Source organism: Psammomys obesus, unplaced genomic scaffold, assembly GCF_907164565.1.
Source record: "Psammomys obesus unplaced genomic scaffold, mPsaObe1.curated_primary_1811, whole genome shotgun sequence".
NCBI classification, from domain to species: Eukaryota; Metazoa; Chordata; class Mammalia; order Rodentia; family Muridae; genus Psammomys; species Psammomys obesus.
The window spans coordinates 4,810,888-4,829,180 of NW_026590405.1; the positions used below are offsets into that span (position 1 = coordinate 4,810,888).

Genomic DNA, 18,293 nt, shown 5'->3' on the forward strand with positions numbered 1-18,293 from the left:
AGGAAGGAAGGAAGGAAGGAAGGAAGGAAGGAAGGAAGGAAGGAAGGGAAGGAAGAGTGTATAACTTAAATTAACCCGTTTATACTAACCTGCCTTCTGCCTCATTACCTTCTGCTCAGTACCTCTCCTCAGCACCAGCATTACTTTCTTTCTCTGCATCTGGTGGACAAGTCCTGTCCCCCCTCTCCTACCGCACACCTCATTCTTTCCCAGCACTCCTATTTCTCCCTGAAATTCCCTCCTATCTTCTTCTGCTTTGCTGTAGCCCGGTCAGGTCTTTATTAAACCAATCAGAAGGTGATGGAGAAGATGTTTACAAAGCATGGAGATAGGTGGTGCTTCATAGAAATAACAATACCAGAGTTTGGTATTGCCTGGACACTGCTCTTCGCTGTTACAGAAAGCGGCATTTGAATGACACAGAGACAACCTTTACACAGAGCACAGAAGGCTCACCCCAATACGTGGGTGCTCAGACTGCTGTCCACAGGGAGATTTGGAGCTGAGGGTGTGGCTCTGGCTGGAAAGATGCTGTGCTGGCAACACCATGAGATCACGTCAAGAGGAAAAGGGAGAATGGACCAGAAGGTCCTCAGAGCCCTGAGCGCCACAGTGGCAGGGTCTGGCCCCTGGGCTGGAGAATAATGTCCTGGAGGGGATGTCAGGAGAGGCAAGCTTTGTCCAGGCTCTGGCAGATGTCCATCAAGGTCCCCTCCCCAGCATCTGGGATGCTGGGAACTGAACCCAGATCCTCTGAAAAAGGAGCCAGTGCTCTCAACTGCGGAGCCATCTCTCCAGTGCTAAGATTGTGCGTGTGCGTGTGTGTGCGTGTGTGTGTGTGTGTGTGTGTGTGTGTGTGTGTGTGCACGCGCGCGCGCGCGCGCCAGAAGAGGGCTCTGGATTCTCTGAAGCTGTAGTTACAGACACCTAGCAGTTGTGAACTGCCTGCGTGGGCCCTGGGATCCAAACCCTGGTCCTCTGCGAGAGCAGAAAATGCCCTTCACTGCTGGGGCATCTCTCCAGCCCCCAAATCAGTTCTTAAACACTAGCATAAAGGTGTCCCACTGCAGTGTCCTTGCATCCATTTTGTTATTTCCCCACCCTCTGCTCCTTCCTCCTCCTACCTCCTCCTGTGCTCACTCCCTAATCTTCCCCTTACGGTTCTTTCTAGTTTCATGACCTGTGTTCCCCTACGAAAATACATACGCATACATTTAAAGTCAGGGTCCCATGAACGAGGGAGAACACGGCTGTGCTTGTCTTTCCGAGCCTTTTCTTATTTTTTCTTAATGCCGTAACTTCCACCCATTTTCATGCAAATGTCATGACGTCACTCTTCTGCATAAAATTCCACTGTGCGTATGTAACGCACTTTTCTTTGCCATTCATCTGTTGATGGACACCTGGAGGCTCTTCTCTCTGTGACGCAGACGGCGCGGCAGTGAACGCGGGCACGCAGGTGCCTCGGTGGAGTGCCGAGTTAGAGCCCTGGCCTGTGGCCAGGGCGGCACATCTGGGCCGTACGGTAGTTCTATTTTCAATGTTTGAGGAACTTTTTTTTTTTGACAGGTTTTCTCTGTGTACCCCTGGCTGTCCCAGAACTCACTCTGTAGACCAGGCTGGCCTCGAACTCACAGAGATCCGCCAGCCTCCAGGATTAAAGGAGTGTGCCACCCCGCCCTGCTGGTTTGAGGAAAGTCTATCCTGACCTGCTGAGCCATCTTGCTGGCTCCAAGCATCCCCCCACCTCCATCCTCCCCACCCCCACTTTTTTTTTTGGATGCTGGAGGAGGTGGGGCCAGACAGAGGCGCCTGTTTAATCCCAGAGTCTCTCCCACTATCTTCCTCCCTCCTTTCTCTGCCTTCATTTATTTCACTGGCTCTTTTACCCACTGGCTGTGTGACCCAGAGAAAATCAGGAAACCTCTCTGAAAAGATGTCCTCATCTGGAAAACCGGGGCCTTAGCTCATCACAGCTGAAATGGGCCAGATAAAACACGCAGCACATCCTGGGTGTGGTGGCGCCGGCCTTTAAGCCCAGCACTCAGGGGGCAGAGGCAGGGGCTTCTCTGTGAGACCAGCCTGACCTAGAACCTGCTTGAACACACACACACACACACACACACACACACACACACACACACACACGTGGCCCCACTGGAAGTTACTGCTGTGACCATGGTCCCCCTGGCTTCGGCAAATGCCAAGTATCTTTCCTCCCCAGCCATGCGGGCCAGCGCACACTGCCCTCCAGTGGAGGCACCCCAAATTCTCTTGCCGCCCCTTCAAGCAAATGAAAAGCCTTTGCTAGTGGACACGGGCATTGTTTAATTTCAAAGTGAGTTGGTGTTCGTTTTTCACCTCCCCACTTCCAAAGCTTCCTGGGTGACTAACTCATAGCTCAGGCAGAGTCACTAGGGTGCCGACAGTCTTGGTCACTGGGATGTCTCACAGGGCCTCAAGTATCCCAGGCTAGACCGTAACCTACTATGCAGCCGAGGGAAACCTTGAACTTTTGGTCCTCCTTCCTCTACCTGCCCAGTTGCTGGGCCCATAGGCGAGCTTCACCATGCCCAGTTTAGGTTCACTGAGGGCTGAACCCAGGGCTCCGTACGTCCTAGGTGAACACTCTACCCATTACATTATCACACTGCTCACGCTTCCCGGCTTTAGTGATGAAGATGTCATGGCCCGGGACCCTCCCCCCCAACCCCCAGCCAGCCGGGACACTTGGCTGCGTCTTCCTGAAGGAAGAGACCCGTGTCTGCTGGATGCATAGTGAGGACAAACCATCCGGACACAGAGGACAGGGGGCCCGGCATGGCCCAGCTTGGGGCGAGGTGACAGAGCAGCAGGGTCAGCCTGGGAAGGCTGTCATGGGCAAGGTGCTTGAGGAACAGCCAGCTGTCAGTCAGACACGCCCTCCTCGTCAGGTCCCTCGGGGGTCCAGCCGCTGGCCGCCCGCTTGAGAGCCCTCACCCAGCGGGCCTGCAGCTCCTCGGACTCGGCTTTGAAGGTGAGCTGCTGGCTGGACTGCTGCAGCTGGAAAGCCCGAGGGTCCCCCTGGGGGCCCCGAGTCACCTGATAGCCCAGCAGGGGGATGGAGGTGTGAGCCTTCGTGTCCTGGTGGAGGAGAAGGCCGTCACTGGCTACTGTCCCCCACTTCAGCCACAAATCCCTGCTTGCACCACAAGCATGCTCCCCCACGCCACAGAGGGGCGTTGTGGGAAGATGGAGGGGGAAGAGGAGGAAAGAGTGGGCCTTCCTGGGAGGCTGAGAACTGCGGCCAGAGCCCAGCTCTGAAACTCGCTGACCTATGACTTGAGAAAGCCATGTCCCCAGAGGGCCTCAGTTTCCCCCACCCTCCAAGAATGGGGAGGCCTGGCTGGGGTGGCGTGGCATACCTGGGGGGCGGCATAGACGTACAGCACCAGAGGCTCATCCCGAGGGATCACGCACCAGCCCCGGGGGCCGCTCTTGCCCCACTTGTCCCCCGTGAGCTGCAGGAAGCTGCACATCACGCTCTGATCAGGCGTCGCCGAGGCCTCTTTCTGGAAGCAGAAGGAACAGTCGGGTGACAGGGTGCCAGACGCCAGCCAGGGGACCTCACCATCACTGCCGTTCTTCCTTTCTGAGACGGAGGCTCCCGTAGCCTAGGCTGGCCTAGAACTCGCCACGTAGCAGGGGGTGGCCTTGAACTCCTGCACCCTCAGATTCTGGGTTTAGGGTCATATGTCACTATCCTTAGTCCTTGCATGGAACCAACAGGTTGGTGGTCTGTGCGGGTCTGAGGTACCCCGCCGTGTGGTCCTGGTTCATGATGCTCAACGGCAGGCAGAGCTGCAGGAGCCAGGCCCGGCATCCTGAGCCACTCGGCAGGCATGAGGGGTGTGTGTGTGTGTGTGTGTGTGTGGAGGGGGGTCAGGGAGGAGAGGAGCTGAAGTATGGGAGGAGGAGGAGCCAACCTGCTCATGGGAGTGAGCCTCAGCGGAAGCAGGCCAGCTTTTCTCTCTCCCTCTTTTTTTCCAAGGGACTATGGGACGTCACTTTAGCCTTCGTGGGGGAGACAGTGTAGCTAGCGTCTGGGTTTTGACATAGCCCTTGAGATTCAAGAGATGAACATGGCCGGTTTACCCACAGAGGGTGCTCGTGGGATGGGGGCGTGGTCCTGGGAGGCCTCCAAGGTGGTCTGCAGATGGCAGAGGAGACCCGGGAGAGCTGGGTGACCTCGAGCTTCTCCGAGGCCCCTAGCGGTGAGCACAGGGCCTGTGGTCTGCCTGACTGAGGAAGCTTGGGTACCTCACCTGTCACAAACCACCAGCAGCACAGTCCTCCCTTGGCTTTGCAGCTGTGGGGTGGGCCCTAGGAGCCTGACCTGGAGCAGAGTGGGAGAGACTGGAGGCTAGCCCACAGTCCACAGCTACTCTGGCTCTGGGTACGGTTGGACTGTCTGTGGTCGGCAAGATGAGGGAAGGAGAGACGTGGTGGCCTGTTTCTCGGAACCCAGGACGGAGTTTAAGTGAGATGCTGCCAGCCCTCACCTCCAGGATGCCCCGCCTCTTGTCCTCCTTGCCCTCGGGGAGCATACTTCCGGTAAGGAAGGTGTAGCAGGCCAGGCAGACTCGATTGGGCCTGTTGCCGTCGTATTTCAGCTCAGCGCGGTAGTCAGAGCACTTGGCGCACACCACCTGGGAACCAGGACGGGGGCAGCAGGGGGTCAGAAAGCCTGGTTGGCCACAGGAGCTCAGGCAGAAGGCTGAGGGCCCAGCCCCACCGCACAGCCCTGCCCACCTTCCCTCCACGAGCCCCCGTCACTGTGGGGCTGGGTCCTGGAGGGCTAGGCAGGGCAAGGCGGAGCTGCCAGAACCTCGCTGGGCCCAGCGAGGGCAGGGTGACTCAGAAGAGGAGAAAGTGGCACAGCCTGGCCACTCCCAAACGGTGCCCGCAACCGGGCAGAGGCTGCGGCTCCGTTGGGGGAGCGCTGCCCTGGGCCCCTGGTAAAGCAGGCGCTGTGGCGCACGGCCCTGGCCGTGATCCCGGTATGCGCCTGCCGGAGGCTGGAAGATGAGAAGTTCAAGGCCGTCCAAGGCCGAGTTGTAGATACGAGAAGAACAAAGTTCCCTTGCGCTTTCTGTCTCTTTTGTGGTGGCAGCCACGATTGAGTTAGAGGATTACAGAGTGGGGGAATGTTTAAGGCCAGCCTGGACTGCCTGAGGCCCTGTCTCAAAATAATAATAATAACAATAATAATAATAATAGAACAGCAAGTCTGCCACCTGCTATAGAATGGAGGCACAGGAACTCTGGGAGACCAGCCAACCCGGCCCCCCCTTCAGAGGTGCGTAAGGATATCGAGTGATACTCGGTGAAGATGAGGGAGGTGTGACAGAGAAACTCTGGGTGTCGTGAGTATGACTGAGGAAGACTGGGGCGCCCTGGGCGTGCTGGGTGTGGCCATCTCGGGGAGTCGCTGTGTACCCCGCCTTCACGGGGTGCCCGAGGCAGAAGCCGGAGACAGAAACTGGCAGCTGAGCACGAAACGAAACAGTGAGTCACTGACTCCCAAAAGAGGGCACGCACGGGCCCAGACATCCTGGAGTCAGGGCAAGGACACCCAGGGCCTGGCGTGTTGCGCTTTCTCCGGGAAACGTAAACATTTCCTTTGCTTCCCCACTTAGGTGCATATAGGTTTCTGTGTGAGTGGCCACGTGCATGGGGGAGGGGGGCTGTGGGGGGCCAGAAGAGGGCGTTGGCCCCCCTGGAGCTGAAATCCTCTGCCTTGCAGGTGCTCTGAAGCACTGAACCATCCCTCTGTCCTTGCAGAGAGATCTGCTTCATGTAATTATTAAATACTTATTTGCTCTTCATCAATTTTATTTGCTTTCCTGAGGCAAGGGGTTACGTAGCCATGTTGACCCGGAGCTCACTATGTAGCCTGGGCTGACCCAGAGCTCACTATGTAGCCCAGGCTGACCCAGAGCTCACTTGTGGCCCAGGCTGACCTCCTCCTTCCTCCTATCATGTGCTGAGATTACACACGTGCATTTGGTTTTGTGGGGTTTTTGTTTTTGACATTTAGAGTTTGAGAGCACACACACGAGTGCCTGTGTGACACGCATGTATCATGCCGTAGGTGTGAAGGTTGGGATAGCTTGGCAGGAGTTGGTTCCTTCCTCCCGATGTATGGGCTCCGGGGACTGAGCTCAGGATTCCAGGCTTGGTGGCAAATGCCATCACCCTGAGCCGTCTAGCTGCCATACGGTTGTTTTAGAAAGACTTTCAAGACGGGGTCTTAGCCGGGCGAGGTGGAGCACGCCTGTAATCCCAGCACTCAGGGAGGCAGAGGCAGGCGGGTCTCTGTGAGTTCGAGGCCAGCCTGGTCTATAAAGTGAGTCCAGGACAGCCAAGGCTACACAGAGAAACCCTGTTTCTGAGGGGAGAGAGAGAGAGAGAGAGAGAGAGACTGGATCTTGCTATGTAGCTCAGGCTGGCAATGAACTTATGACCCTCCTGCTCCACCTCCCAAGGGCCCAAGTGCTAATATCACACTTTAGGACTCAGGAGGGGAAACTGAGGCCTGCCCAAGAATGTGGACTTTGCAACACATAAGTGGAGGGGACGGAAAGAAAGAACGGGGTTGGGTACAGAGCAGGGAGCGAGATTGGCCAGGTGGAAGGCGGGTGGGTGCCCAGCTGCAAATAGAGACCCTCTCAGCTCTGGGCTGGCGGACGGGAGGGTCACCAGCCACCCAGGTCACCCCCCGTCCCCGAAGCAGGGAAGCCTCACACCACATTGTAGGTGGGCACTGACCGCAGGGGCAGCGTGGACACACCGAGTGTGTCAGCCGAGGCCAGAGAGTCGGCCAGGACTGGGATCCAGCGTGAGCCGGACCCTGGAGGCGGTACGCGGTCCTGGGTCCTGTCCCCAGTCCCCGCAGCGGTACTCACATAGCCACAAGCCCGGCAGTGGTGGCGCCGACGCGTCAGGGCGTTGAAGGGCCCCTGGCAGCGCATACACATAGTCACCATCTTGTCACGGACCCACTGAGGCGCTCGGAGGCCCAGCTCCTCCGCCTGTGGCTGAGGGAGGAGAGCAGCTGGCTGGGCGGGCACTTCAAGGAGCCCCACAGCCCCCGGAGGCCCTGCAGCCTCTGCACGAGGAAGCTTACGGACTGATGCTTGTACCGTGTAGGTGAGGAAAGAGGTCCAGAGAGAACGACTCGGAAGCGTCAGCCAGGAAGCCAGCGTTCAGGGCTGAGGTCCGACAGCCTCACCCACCTTCTGCTCTCCCTGCTTCTCTGCTACGTTCAGATCTGGTTGGTAGACCTCAGGCCATGCAAGGGTCACCCTGGCCTTACACAGCTCCGCTCAGGGTTCCAGGGGCAGAAATGTGTGCTTTGTTTGTTTGCTTTTGAAACAAGCTAAGGCTGTGTGGCTAAAGCTGGCCTGGAACTCACTATGTGGACCAGGCTGGCTTCAGAATCACAGAGCTGGGATAAAAGGCCTGATGTCAGGCCTAGCTAAAGGCAGATGTTTTTATCTTTACTTCTGAAGGTTCTTTTGGAGTTAGGGTCTCATGTGGCCCCGGTTGGCTTAGAACTCACTATGTGTCAGAGGACAGCCTTGAACTTCTGGTCCTCTTTCCTCCACCTCCTGACTGCTGGGTCATAGCACACCCGGCTCCCAGATGGAACTGCTAACTAGCAAACCCTGGCCCTGGGTCACACGAGGGACTCTGCTCCTGAAGCCGGGCCTTGGGGTGCAGAAGGTCCTATTACCTTGGGCTCTTGCGTGTCCCCCTGAGGTCCCTGGACAGCAGCCTTGAAGGTTTCACTCCGCTTCTCCACTTGGTCAATGGCTGCCTGGCAGGCCTGAGGGGAGGTGCGGGTGTGGCAGGTGAGGGGGTCAGGGCACCTTGCCTATATCCAACACGTTTTCCTAAGCGAGGCCGGGAGTGGGCCCCAGACTAACTACCGGAGCAAGAAGCTGTAAGCTCCAGGTCAGACACGCCCAAACCAAGTCTCAGAGAGGGTTAGGGTTTGCTTCAGACAACCCCCCTGAAGCAGCGAGGCACAGCAGGATTTGAACTCAGGGCGACTCCAAACTCGACGGGAAGAGGGAGCAGCTGGGCACACCCAAATGTCAGAGCACAAAATCATCCTCTTTCTCTCCCTTTCCTCCCAAGCAGGCTAGGCTCATATCCCCCTGGAGGCCTGGAGCGCCCATACCTGTATCCAGGAAACCATTTCTTCTCTGGACCTGTGGGAAGGAAAGAGAACAAGGTGGGATGCTGAGGGCGGTACCGCCCACCCGCCCGCTGGTCCCCTGCAGCTCCAGCCCATCAGTCAGCACCTACCGAGCCTGCAGCTCCAACGTGCGCTGTTTTCCAGACACCAAGAAGGAGTGTGGGAACTCGGCGTCAATCAGCTCCCGAACCTGCCAGCGAAGAGAGGAGGGTCAGACTCACACCCCAGCACGGCAGACAGGAACGGTCCTCCTCCCCCCCCACACACACACAACCCCGCCAGGCAGGGACACAGATGGGACTGGAGGCTTCGGAATTACGTCAGCAGGGCCGAAGTGGAGGGACAGTGGCAGAGGGTCACCAGAGATAGAAACTGGACCTCAGGGTAAGATGAGCCTGTGAAAGCTTACTGGGTTCTTTCCATGCTTAAATATTTCCATAGTAAGAAGCCACCGTCATTCTCACAGGATTCCTGGCAAGTGGGTCTCATCTTTACTTACACAGCGCTGGATCTGAAAGCTCAGAACAGGCTGGACACCTGCCTGAGGTCACACAGCACTCGAGGGGCAAAACGACAACGACACACCTAACATTGGGTTTCTGCCATCAAGAGTGATGGTGGATGAATATTGTCCTGTCGTTCGGGAAGGGCTAGGCTACCTCCTTAACCTCGGGCAACCCCTCCTCCTTCTCAGGCTGCCAAATGTAAGGAGCAGCTGAGAGCACAGACACAATCACCTTGTGAGGATTACGTGGCCCTGGCACCAGGTCATAGGCCTGTCAGAGGAGGGGTCAGATGCAGGCCCAAAGCTTGAAGCCAGGGCAGGGAGGACTGGAGAGCTTTGAGGAAAGGGGGACCCCAGGGAGCTCCCAGCCCAGACTCCAAGAAGCCCAGGGGCTCTCATTAGAGCCCCTAGGTTTTGGATCTCTGCTGGGCCATCTCAACCATCCTCTCTAGGTCTGGCTCTTCTATTCTACACAGTTCTTTGCCCTCATCACCAAAGCACTCTCCTGCCTCAGAAGGCTTTCCTGACATCTGTTGGCCAACTGGCACAGCTCCCGATTTTGTTAGAACAAGACATTTGACTGCCACCTGCTGGCCAGCCCTCACTATAAGTACGCAATCTATGATCATCACGGGTGGCTGCAGATAGCTCCTCTGCCGTGGGGTGTTCTTGGGCCGTGCGCCACCTGAATGGCGAGCCTCCGTAACCTCAGTGACCCCTCCTCCTTCTCAGGCTGCCAAACATAAGGACCAGCTGAGAGCATAGACACAATCACCTTGCGAGAATTACGTGGTCCTGGCACCAGGTTCCAGGCCTGTAGAACCACCAAGGCGGTTTAAGCCTGTCTGTCCTTCCAACCTGGCTCGGAAAATGGTTTCCACTCGGTGTGGACAGCGCTCCACCCTCCATGCCCAGCAACATCCGGCAGAGGGCGCAATGAGGCTACTAGCTAGTGAGACGGGCTTGCCAGATGGTGGCAGCAAGGACCAGGCACAGGAGAAATACAAGGCCGCCTTAGTCTCCTTTCTCCTCCCCGCTCCCCAACCCCAGGCAGGGTCTCACGTGGTCTCCGCTGACATTAACCTGACCCTCCTGCCACCACCTGCTAAGTGCTGGGATTACAGGCGTGTGCCGCCACATCCGGGTTATTGGGTGCTGCGGGATCTAATCCAGGGCTCTGTGAATGTTAGGTAAACCTCCTACCGAATGAGCTACACCCACAGCCCTCAGAAAAGAAAGACTCCTAATCCAAGGATGGTTAATATCCTACATCAGAGGGCTGTGGAGGGGTCTGATGGGAGGCTTCGAGGGCTGGCCCCACGCATCTGAGCAGGGGTGGGGCCAGGGGCGGGGCCAGCCTTACTGTCCGATCCTGCTCAGGGCATGTGGGCAGGAGTATCAGCGTCCCTTGGGGTTGCCGAGAAATGCAGGGCCCCAGGGACAGGGGTAATGCACCACAGAGTGCTTGCCAACCATCCAAGGTAGCGGATCCATCCCCAGCAAGACACAGTAGAGGGACCCTTCCCAGAAGAGCACCCGCCCTCCGTCCCCAGGCTGCTAGGCCCACCTGGACCTGAGGGCTTAGACCATTGGCCACGCATTGCCATCCCCACAGCGGTGGTGCAGACAGCAAGCGCCCTGCCCCCAGAGCAAGCCCTCGGCCCCTGCTGTCACCCACCCTGGGCCCCTCTGGAGGTGTCTCACCTTCATGCCGGCCACATCGATGCGGGTCCGCACCTGGAACTGGGCGCCCACTTGGAGGACGCGGGGCACACAGTACAGCAGCATGTTGTTGAACTGGGAGGAGGCGGGGGGGGGGGGGCAGCAGCTCAGAGTCCCCCGTGTGACCTGGCCTTGACCCCTCCCCTCCCCTCCCCTCCCCTCCGGTCACATTCCTCACAGGTGACCTGGGAAGGGGCTGAACGTGGCTGTCTAGGCCCTAACGGCACTGCCGGAAGCACTTAGGGGACCAAAGCATCCCGAGGCGCCTGCGAGTCTACAGGAGGCACAGACCTCCAGTCCGCCGGGCAGAGCTTCCCGGCAGCTAACTCAGCTTCCACCTGTTGGGCTGTTTTGGCGTTCACGGGGGCAGCACAGGCTTTAAAGCCAACCAGAGCTCCAACACCGATTTCTGCTTCTCAGGGCGCCCCTGGCTGCAAAGCCAGCTGCCCAGCCGCCCCTACCAAAAACAGATAGCGCTCCATCGGGTCACTGCGGCGGAAAGAGATCTTGAGGACAGGGCCCTCTCGGAGCAGGGTGTTGGAGGGGTCCACGATGTCGTCCTCCAGGCCCAGGCGCTGGTATACCTCCCACAGGCCCTGTAGCCGCTCCTGGAGATGGGATACACCTTCAGCCTAGGCTGGGCAGGGCCTGGCAGGGGTGAGATGAGGAAGCCGAAGGCGCGGAGGCAACGAGGGACCGGTACCCTGGGCAGGATGGGTGGATACAAGGACCGAGGACAGGGTGTGTCCCGGGACGCCCCCCGCCCCCCATGCCCAGGCCGGGCTGCTCACCATCTCTGCAATGGCTGCGTTGGAGTGCTGTGCGGCTGAGAAGATCATGTCCAGCGCTTCTGGCAAGGGAGCAGGGCGCCCAGTCATTCCCGGGGACCTGCGGCCTCGGGCTGGAGCTCCGCTATATATGGCCTGGGGAAACCTGCCTTACACCCCTGCCGCCGCCGCCGCCGGGCACAGCCCTGCCCGTGTCCCAGCCCTGACCGAGCCTAGTGGGTGTCCAGGAGTGGGAGCCACTCAGGATGGGGCCGCTGGGGCCACTGGGAAGCCATGTGATTAGGTGCACGACTTGGGCGGTTTTCTCTAAGCTCAAATCCCAGCTCTGTGCCTAACCTCCCTGGGCCTCACTATCCTGTCTGTCTGTCTGTCCACCTGCCTTACTATAACTGTGGCTGTGGTGTGGATAACCACACGTTGTGAAGTGCCAACGATTGATGCGCTGTTAGAAGGTCACCAGAACCATTTTAGTTGAGTCCTCAGTACCCAGGGCAAGCAGCCGGCCCTCCCCGGCTCCCCGGGGCCCAGGGGGTCCTCACTCTGGGCATCCTCCAGGTCCGGGGCCTGGGCCGGCAGCTTCTGCACATATTCCTTGAGCAGCAGTTCGTACCGCGGGATTCTCTGCACAGGCTCCAGCATGTGGTGCTGCAGGGTCAGGCTGCCTGAGGCCTCGCTGCGCTTGGGGGCAGGGAGCAGGGGTGGAAGGGTGAGAGCAGGGGGGTTGTGGGGCCTGAAGGGTGGGGAGGGGATGGGGCAGGCTCGCCAGGTGGCCGGGTGGCCGGGTGGACTCCTCCCCCGAGTCCCCTCACCTGGATGCGGGTGACCACCTCCTGGAAGGGCTGAGACTTGTCCATCCAGGTGGCCAGGAGCTCCGCCGCCCGCTCGAAGTTCTTCACGTACTCGCCGTACATTTTCAGAAATGGGGCCAGTTTCTGGATCACGTCCCCAATGCGGGGTGTGGCTGCCCTGGGTTGGGGAGCGGAGGTTCTCAGCCTGTCTCAGCTCCGGAGCCAGAGCCCCTCCAGCCCCCTCCAGCCTTTCCGGTACCCTTCGGGCAATTGAAGAGAGCCCGGCACCCCAGGGGTCTGCCTCCTCCTTAGACTCTGAGCCCCTGGTCCTCGGCTAGCCTCCCTGTGAGACCCACCAAGGCCTGGCTGGCGAGACTGCTAAGGCACAGCGCAGCTGACAGTACAGGCTGCCTGAGAGAGCTGCCCAGGAAGGCTGCCTGTCTCAGCCCTAGGTATTCTGGCTGTGTGTCAGAGGTTCTCTGGGTCCTGAAAATGATGTTGGGTGATCTTACAGGCTGCTGTCTCCCCAACACACACACACACACACACACACACACACACACACACACACACACACCTTCCTTTTGCTTGAGACAATGTAGCCCCGGCAGACCAGGAATGGCTATGTAGACCAGACTGGCTTCCACCTGACTCTCTCTCTCTCTCTTTTTAAAGTTTATTTTATTTAGTATCATTGTGTGGCCGGCAGGGGGGCGGTGGGGCAGGGTGCTTGTGAATAGCACGCTTGTGGACGTCAGAGGACAATTTTGGGAGTCAGTTCTCTTCTTTCACCGTGGGTCCCCAGCAATTAAATTTAGGTCTGCGGGCTGGTTCAACAGCGCCTCACTCTCTGAGCCATCTTGCTAGTCCTCCGTCCCCGTCTCTCTTCAGATGTACTTATTTTGTGCGCATCAGTGTTTTGCCTGCCCGTATGCACATATCCTGTGTGCGTGTGCCCGGACCCCCTCTAAGTGGAGCTACACATGGGTGTGAGTCAATGTGTAGGTGCTGGGATGGGGCTTCTTATATGACAATGACATGAACCTCACACAGCTGGCCGGGAAAACCAGCCTGGGAAAACCAGGAGCAAGGCCAGAGACCCAGTCGGTACAATGACATCCACGGCCTTGTGAGTCAGGGGGGCCTAGACTGCCCCTTCTTCCTCTGTGCAAGGGGGGAGAGGCCTGGAGGAGACGGCCCTGGCCAGAGTAAAAACGCAAGCACACGGGCTTCCCAGGCCCCGGCTCCGTGACCCCACAGCAAGCCGGCCCGGGACCTCACCAGTCACCCACGCGCCGCTGCAGCTCTGGAAGGAAGAACTGTGCGTGGAAGCGATAGATGGAGGAGATGTTGGAGAAGATGAGCCTGACCACGTCCTCGGGGAAGGCTTTGCTGCGGCCTGCCTCCCTCAGCAGCTCCTGGAAGAACACCTGTGTGGGGGAACCGGTGCCAGGTCACACCCCACCTGGGAGGGAGCCGATCCCCACCAGCCCCACAGGCCCAGGGGGACAGCACAGTTCCAGCAGAGCCAGGCCACACCCATGGGCGAGATGGCCAGGGGAATGCTTTACAGATGGGCAGACAAACCAGGCGTCCCTAGGACTTGGCCAAGGGGACAAGGGAAACAGCCTCATCTGTATCTTCCCAGGCCTTGGGCCGTTCCTTGGCTGAAGTACCGTAAGAAAGTAGAGGCATCTTGTGAGGACAACCAAAGGAGAAACCTGCCATATTTGAGGCGGCCAGAAACAAAGGCCATACGGGCTATGCTAAGGGCATCAGTTCTGGTGCTGCCTCAACTCCACCCAACAGGGTCAGTGGGTTGAATTAAATAAAGCCAAGTCCTGGGCTGGTGTCGGCACTCCTGAGATGGGGGAGCGGAGGCTGGGCACCCCCCACTGGCCTGGTCAAGCAGATGCAGACGAGCCACGTAGGCCTGCTCCGTCTCCAGAAGCTCCTGCACGACCCTCTTTTCCTCAGGTTCCTACGGGGGTTGAGGAGAAGGGCGGACATCTTGGCTCACCACTCCTCAGAAGACAACTCGGCTCTGCCCGTGAGCACACTGTCTGGTATTTCCGCCCTCCCACGACACACCAAGTCTGGCGCTGGACCCTGCTGTACTCTAGAATACAGCCTAGAATAATGGTCAGTTCCAGGGCTGAGCCTTAAGGTTTGGCAGCCTCTCTCTGGGCTTTCATGGGAGCCAGGAGCCAACGCGTCGCTGTGGGAGAGACCTGGTTGCCTGATGGGGAGCCCTCTAGGAGGCCACACCCAGAGAGAGGAAGGTCCATGGAAGAGAAGGGGCCTAGCGTCCCAGCTGAGCCATCCTCTGGCTCTTCGAGGCTAGGGGAGCATCGAAGTTCAATGAGGCCATAAGGACAGGGCCACAAACCACTGTGGTTAGTATAAGGAGGAGGGAGAGTTAGCCCTGTGGGAGCGTTCCTGTAGTCCCAACACCAGGGGGTGTAGATGTTGAAAACACTTTTAAGGCCAGCCTGGACCACATTGTAAGAGCCTGATTGAATTGAAGAGGAAGGGGAAGCGGGAGAGGAGAGAGAAAAAGAAAGAGAGAGGTAAGGCTGAAGGGTCTTTTCACCCGTCCCCTAGTCAGAGCCAGCCGTCCTGAGATTGACTCCTCACCTGAGTCTCTGGCCCTGGGCTGTCCCCAGGCTGGCAAGATTTCCTCCAATCCCCACTTGGTAGCTTATTCTTGAGCGACTTCAGGTAGGTCCTGCTGACTGGCCGAGGTCCAGACTTCAAGGCCTCCCCGACAGGAGATTCTTCCCAAGGCTGCAGGGACAGGGGCGGCTGGCATTCAGGGCTGTGGGGTCCAGGTACTGCTCCCGGGGGCCTGCTGAGAACAGATTACACTTGAGGGTCTCCTCGGGGTAACTGGCGTCAGCCGCTGGTGCTCTGGGCTCTCGGGTGCCTGGCACAGTAGAGGAATCGACAAGACAAGACTTTCACATCTCTCCTCAGCCCTCCTCCCCCCTCTTTTTCTGAGCCAGGGTCTCATGTGTCACAGGCTGGCCTTGACCCTCTTTATACAGGACCTCGGACTTCTGGCCCTCCTCCCTCTACCTCCCTAGTGCTAGGATTATCGGCATAAACCACGGTGCCTGGGTTCTGCGGTGCGGAGGACGGAACCAGGGTTTTGTGTGTGCTGAGAAAACACTACCTACCAACTGAGGTATGACCCTGGCACCACCCATACCCCCCAGGACCCTTCTGGAAGGAAACTCAATCTGTCCTCTGAATGAGTCATTATTCTCTGGGGAACTGTTTAGTTCCTTGTTTCAAGTGCAGCCGAATCTAGAGAGAGCCGCCTTTGGCACACAGAAGTTCTTCAGCCGCTCCTTCAGGGCCACCCCCACCTCCAGCTTTAGCCATGTCTTCATTTCCGTACCCCTCTTGACATACATCAAGGGAAGGTAGGGTCCACAGAGCAGTGCCAGGACAAGGACACAGGGCCTTTTCATGGGGTTAGACCTAGGCCCTTCACACCATTTCCAGGGGACAGAGTCAGCCTGGGAAGCAGAGCCCCCGTGCCCCAGGTTTGGCCCTCATAGGGCAGCTTGGCCGTGCTGCAGGCCTGAGAAACCTGCACTGGGAGAGCTATCCCTGCCAGGCATGTGCAGGGAAACAGACAAGGGTGGCAACACTGGGCAGGTACACCATGAGAAAGACAAACAGGTGCCAAGCCTCCAAAACCCAGAGAGGAAGGACATCCCTGCATTCATGCTGCAGCTGTGGAAACGGAGGCAGACAGGACGGGAGCTCAGAAACGGTACAGATGAGGAAGGTCAGGGTCCAAACCTCCCCGCTAAGCTGACTTTTCTTTCGATGTCAAGGAAAACGAGGACCCAGACAGCTGAGGTGATTGCCCAGGTCAAGGGGGCCTGACGGAGGTGGGAGGAATATCGGGACCCATTCTAGGCACAGAAACTGAGTTCCTTGGCCTCAGGGCCTGCAGCCAGGTCGGGGTAGGCTGAAGCGGTGGAAGAGGTGGTGGGTGGAATGTGCTGAGTCTCACGTTTTCTCTTCTACATTCGGTTCCAGCTTCTGCATTTCTAAGCGCGCAGGTCTGTGGCTGTTTCCTCCTCGGCGCTCAGTTTCGGGTCAGCTAGGTGCCCAGGGCCCCACGGAAGCCTGCACGGTACCCTCCTCACTCCATAGGCCGGCCCTTATGGCCTGCTCCTGTCCGGGGTTACCCCACCTGTGAGGTGTGGGCTGACACAGCTCAGTGGCCCAAGTGCTGGCACCCATGTGGGCCCTAGCCGTCCTCCAGCACTCTGGGTCTGGTGGTCCACATCGGGGTGGTGGCCAAGAGCTGTCCCCGGTGCTGAATAGGATGAGCGTTAGTGGAGCCCCTGGGGAGGAAGGGTCGGGCTGCTCAGCGCTGGAAGTGAAACTACTGCTGGGGTGAATGTAGGACTCCACCTGGAGGCCACAGGCACCTCCCTTGGCCTGAAGGTCCCCAACCCTGCATGGAGGCCTTTCAGGGCGTGCAGAGCCTTGCAATGTGGAAGGACAGAGCTTCGTGTCATAAGGTGTCTCTAGGCACGGCACCGTCTTCTCCTGGCTCCCTAGGGCTGGGAACACTGGTGGCTGAGGGTTACCTATTGGCAGAGTCCCTCTCTGGGAACTTCACTCCAGAGAAGAGAGCTGCTGCCTCGCCTAGTGTCTAGCAACGGAGGCCTGGGTGCTAGCCAGCATCGCTGGTGCTCCCTAGCCCAAACCAGGGCTCAGCCTCTCCCTCCACCTGTCTCCCTCCTTCCTCCATCTTTCAGGTTCTATTCCTCACGGCCTCAGTCTCCTGAGGGTGTGCCTCCAGAGACACCCCCAAACCACAGGCCTGCAAAGCAGCTTCATGTTTCACACCCACACCCCTCCCGGACCACCCAAGAGCACCTTCCACACCTGGCTTCATCTTTCCCCTTCAGACGCAAGCCTCCAAACAGCCCCAAAGCTCAGAAACTTAAAGAACCCGGCCCCCGTGCCTCCTCTTTCGTCGTTAAAGATGGGAAGAGAACAGGACACACCCTAGGGCTATGAGGGCAAGACCTCAGGTATGGAGGGGCCGTGGTGAGCCTGCCTTGCCACATTTAGCCCCCTTCCGTCTGTGTCCTGCCCTCTTGCTCCCATTTAACTGTGTCCTAGTTTGAGTGGGATGTGTGTGTGTGTTTTGGGGTGTGTGCGCGTCTCCCATTGCATGCCAGTCAGCCGTGATGGAGGGACCCGGGTGCTGCCTAGACAGGAGCCCCTAACCCGGGGCAGAACCCCTCCCCCACCACCTGTACCTGCCGGGCTCAAACACAGCCACCAGGTTGCACACGGAGCTCTGCTTCTCCTCACTGGCTTGCTCCATCCTGCCAGCCCGCGGGGTTGTGGGGTCTTCAGCTTCCCCAGAAGCAGGGAGAGAGGCCACCAGCCTGTGCACTCAGCACTCCCTGGCCTCGGGGTGAGGCAGCCTGGAATCTGCCCCCATCTCTTCTGACTGCCCTTTAGGGCAGTTCCTATCTTCAGAGTGAAAAAAAAAGAGGAAGTGGTACCAGGGACCCGGAGGAGAGGCCGGCTGTCCCTACTGTGGGAGGAGCCTGGAGAGTTCTGCCCTGCCCTCTTGGCCTCTGACCTTTACCTCCTGGAGAGGTCTACCTGCTCCTACCCTATGAGAGAAGGCACCAGTAGTGGCAACCGGGGCCATAGGACCCTTCTGGAGCTGGAGCCCGGACTAGCCACTCCACTAAACACCCAGTCTGTACGAGGGTCGGGGATTTTTTTTTTTTTTTTTTTAAACTTGGTACCAATCTCAGCGTCTTTCCTGTGTCTGGCTCTGTTCACAGCTCTAAGAAAGCAGCTTCTAAGTTAAAAATGGCTCACAGGTGGGGCTGGGGAGATGGCTCAGCTGCTAAAGGGTTCTCTGCTCTTCCAGGGGCCCTGAGTTCCATTCCCAGCAACCTCATGGTGCTCTCACAACCATCTAGAATGAGATCTGGTGCCCTCTTCTGGCATGCAGGCACACATGCAGATAGAGCACTCACACGAAAAACAGATAAATAAAACCTTTTTTTTTTTTTTTTTTTTAATGGGCTCACAGGGCTTCGAATGTAGCTGGGTTGGTAGAGTGCTTGCCTGGCATCCAGGAAACCCTGGGTTCTATCTGCAGAACTGGGTCTTGGCACCCACTTGGGAGGTGGAGGTCAGAGGAACAAAATCCAACGTCTCCCTTGACTATATAATGAGTGTGA

The 18,293-nt window shown here is 58.1% G+C and overlaps 1 protein-coding gene across 3 annotated transcripts; it reads right to left on the reverse strand.

The window, feature by feature from the left end:
• Positions 1-2,727: 2,727 nt before the first annotated feature.
• Positions 2,728-17,698, reverse strand: Fgd2 (FYVE, RhoGEF and PH domain containing 2). 3 transcript variants are annotated; one of them, XM_055607134.1, is made up of 16 exons: positions 17,346-17,698; positions 14,686-14,899; positions 13,949-14,029; positions 13,330-13,478; positions 12,070-12,226; positions 11,800-11,905; positions 11,264-11,322; positions 10,934-11,080; positions 10,455-10,547; positions 8,356-8,435; positions 8,228-8,258; positions 7,778-7,870; positions 6,948-7,079; positions 4,542-4,688; positions 3,405-3,551; positions 2,728-3,123 (listed from the first exon to the last, which is right to left on the reverse strand). In XM_055607134.1, the coding sequence occupies exons 1-16, from the start codon at positions 17,411-17,413 to the stop codon at positions 2,908-2,910; spliced, it is 1,920 nt and encodes a 639-aa protein (XP_055463109.1). In that variant the 5' UTR covers positions 17,414-17,698; the 3' UTR covers positions 2,728-2,907. The 3 variants fall into 3 exon arrangements, with proteins under 3 accessions (XP_055463109.1, XP_055463108.1, XP_055463107.1); XM_055607133.1 differs by having other exon boundaries at positions 11,800-11,938; positions 14,686-14,896; positions 17,346-17,697; XM_055607132.1 differs by having other exon boundaries at positions 11,800-11,938; positions 17,346-17,697.
• Between the last annotated feature and the right edge of the window lie 595 nt (positions 17,699-18,293).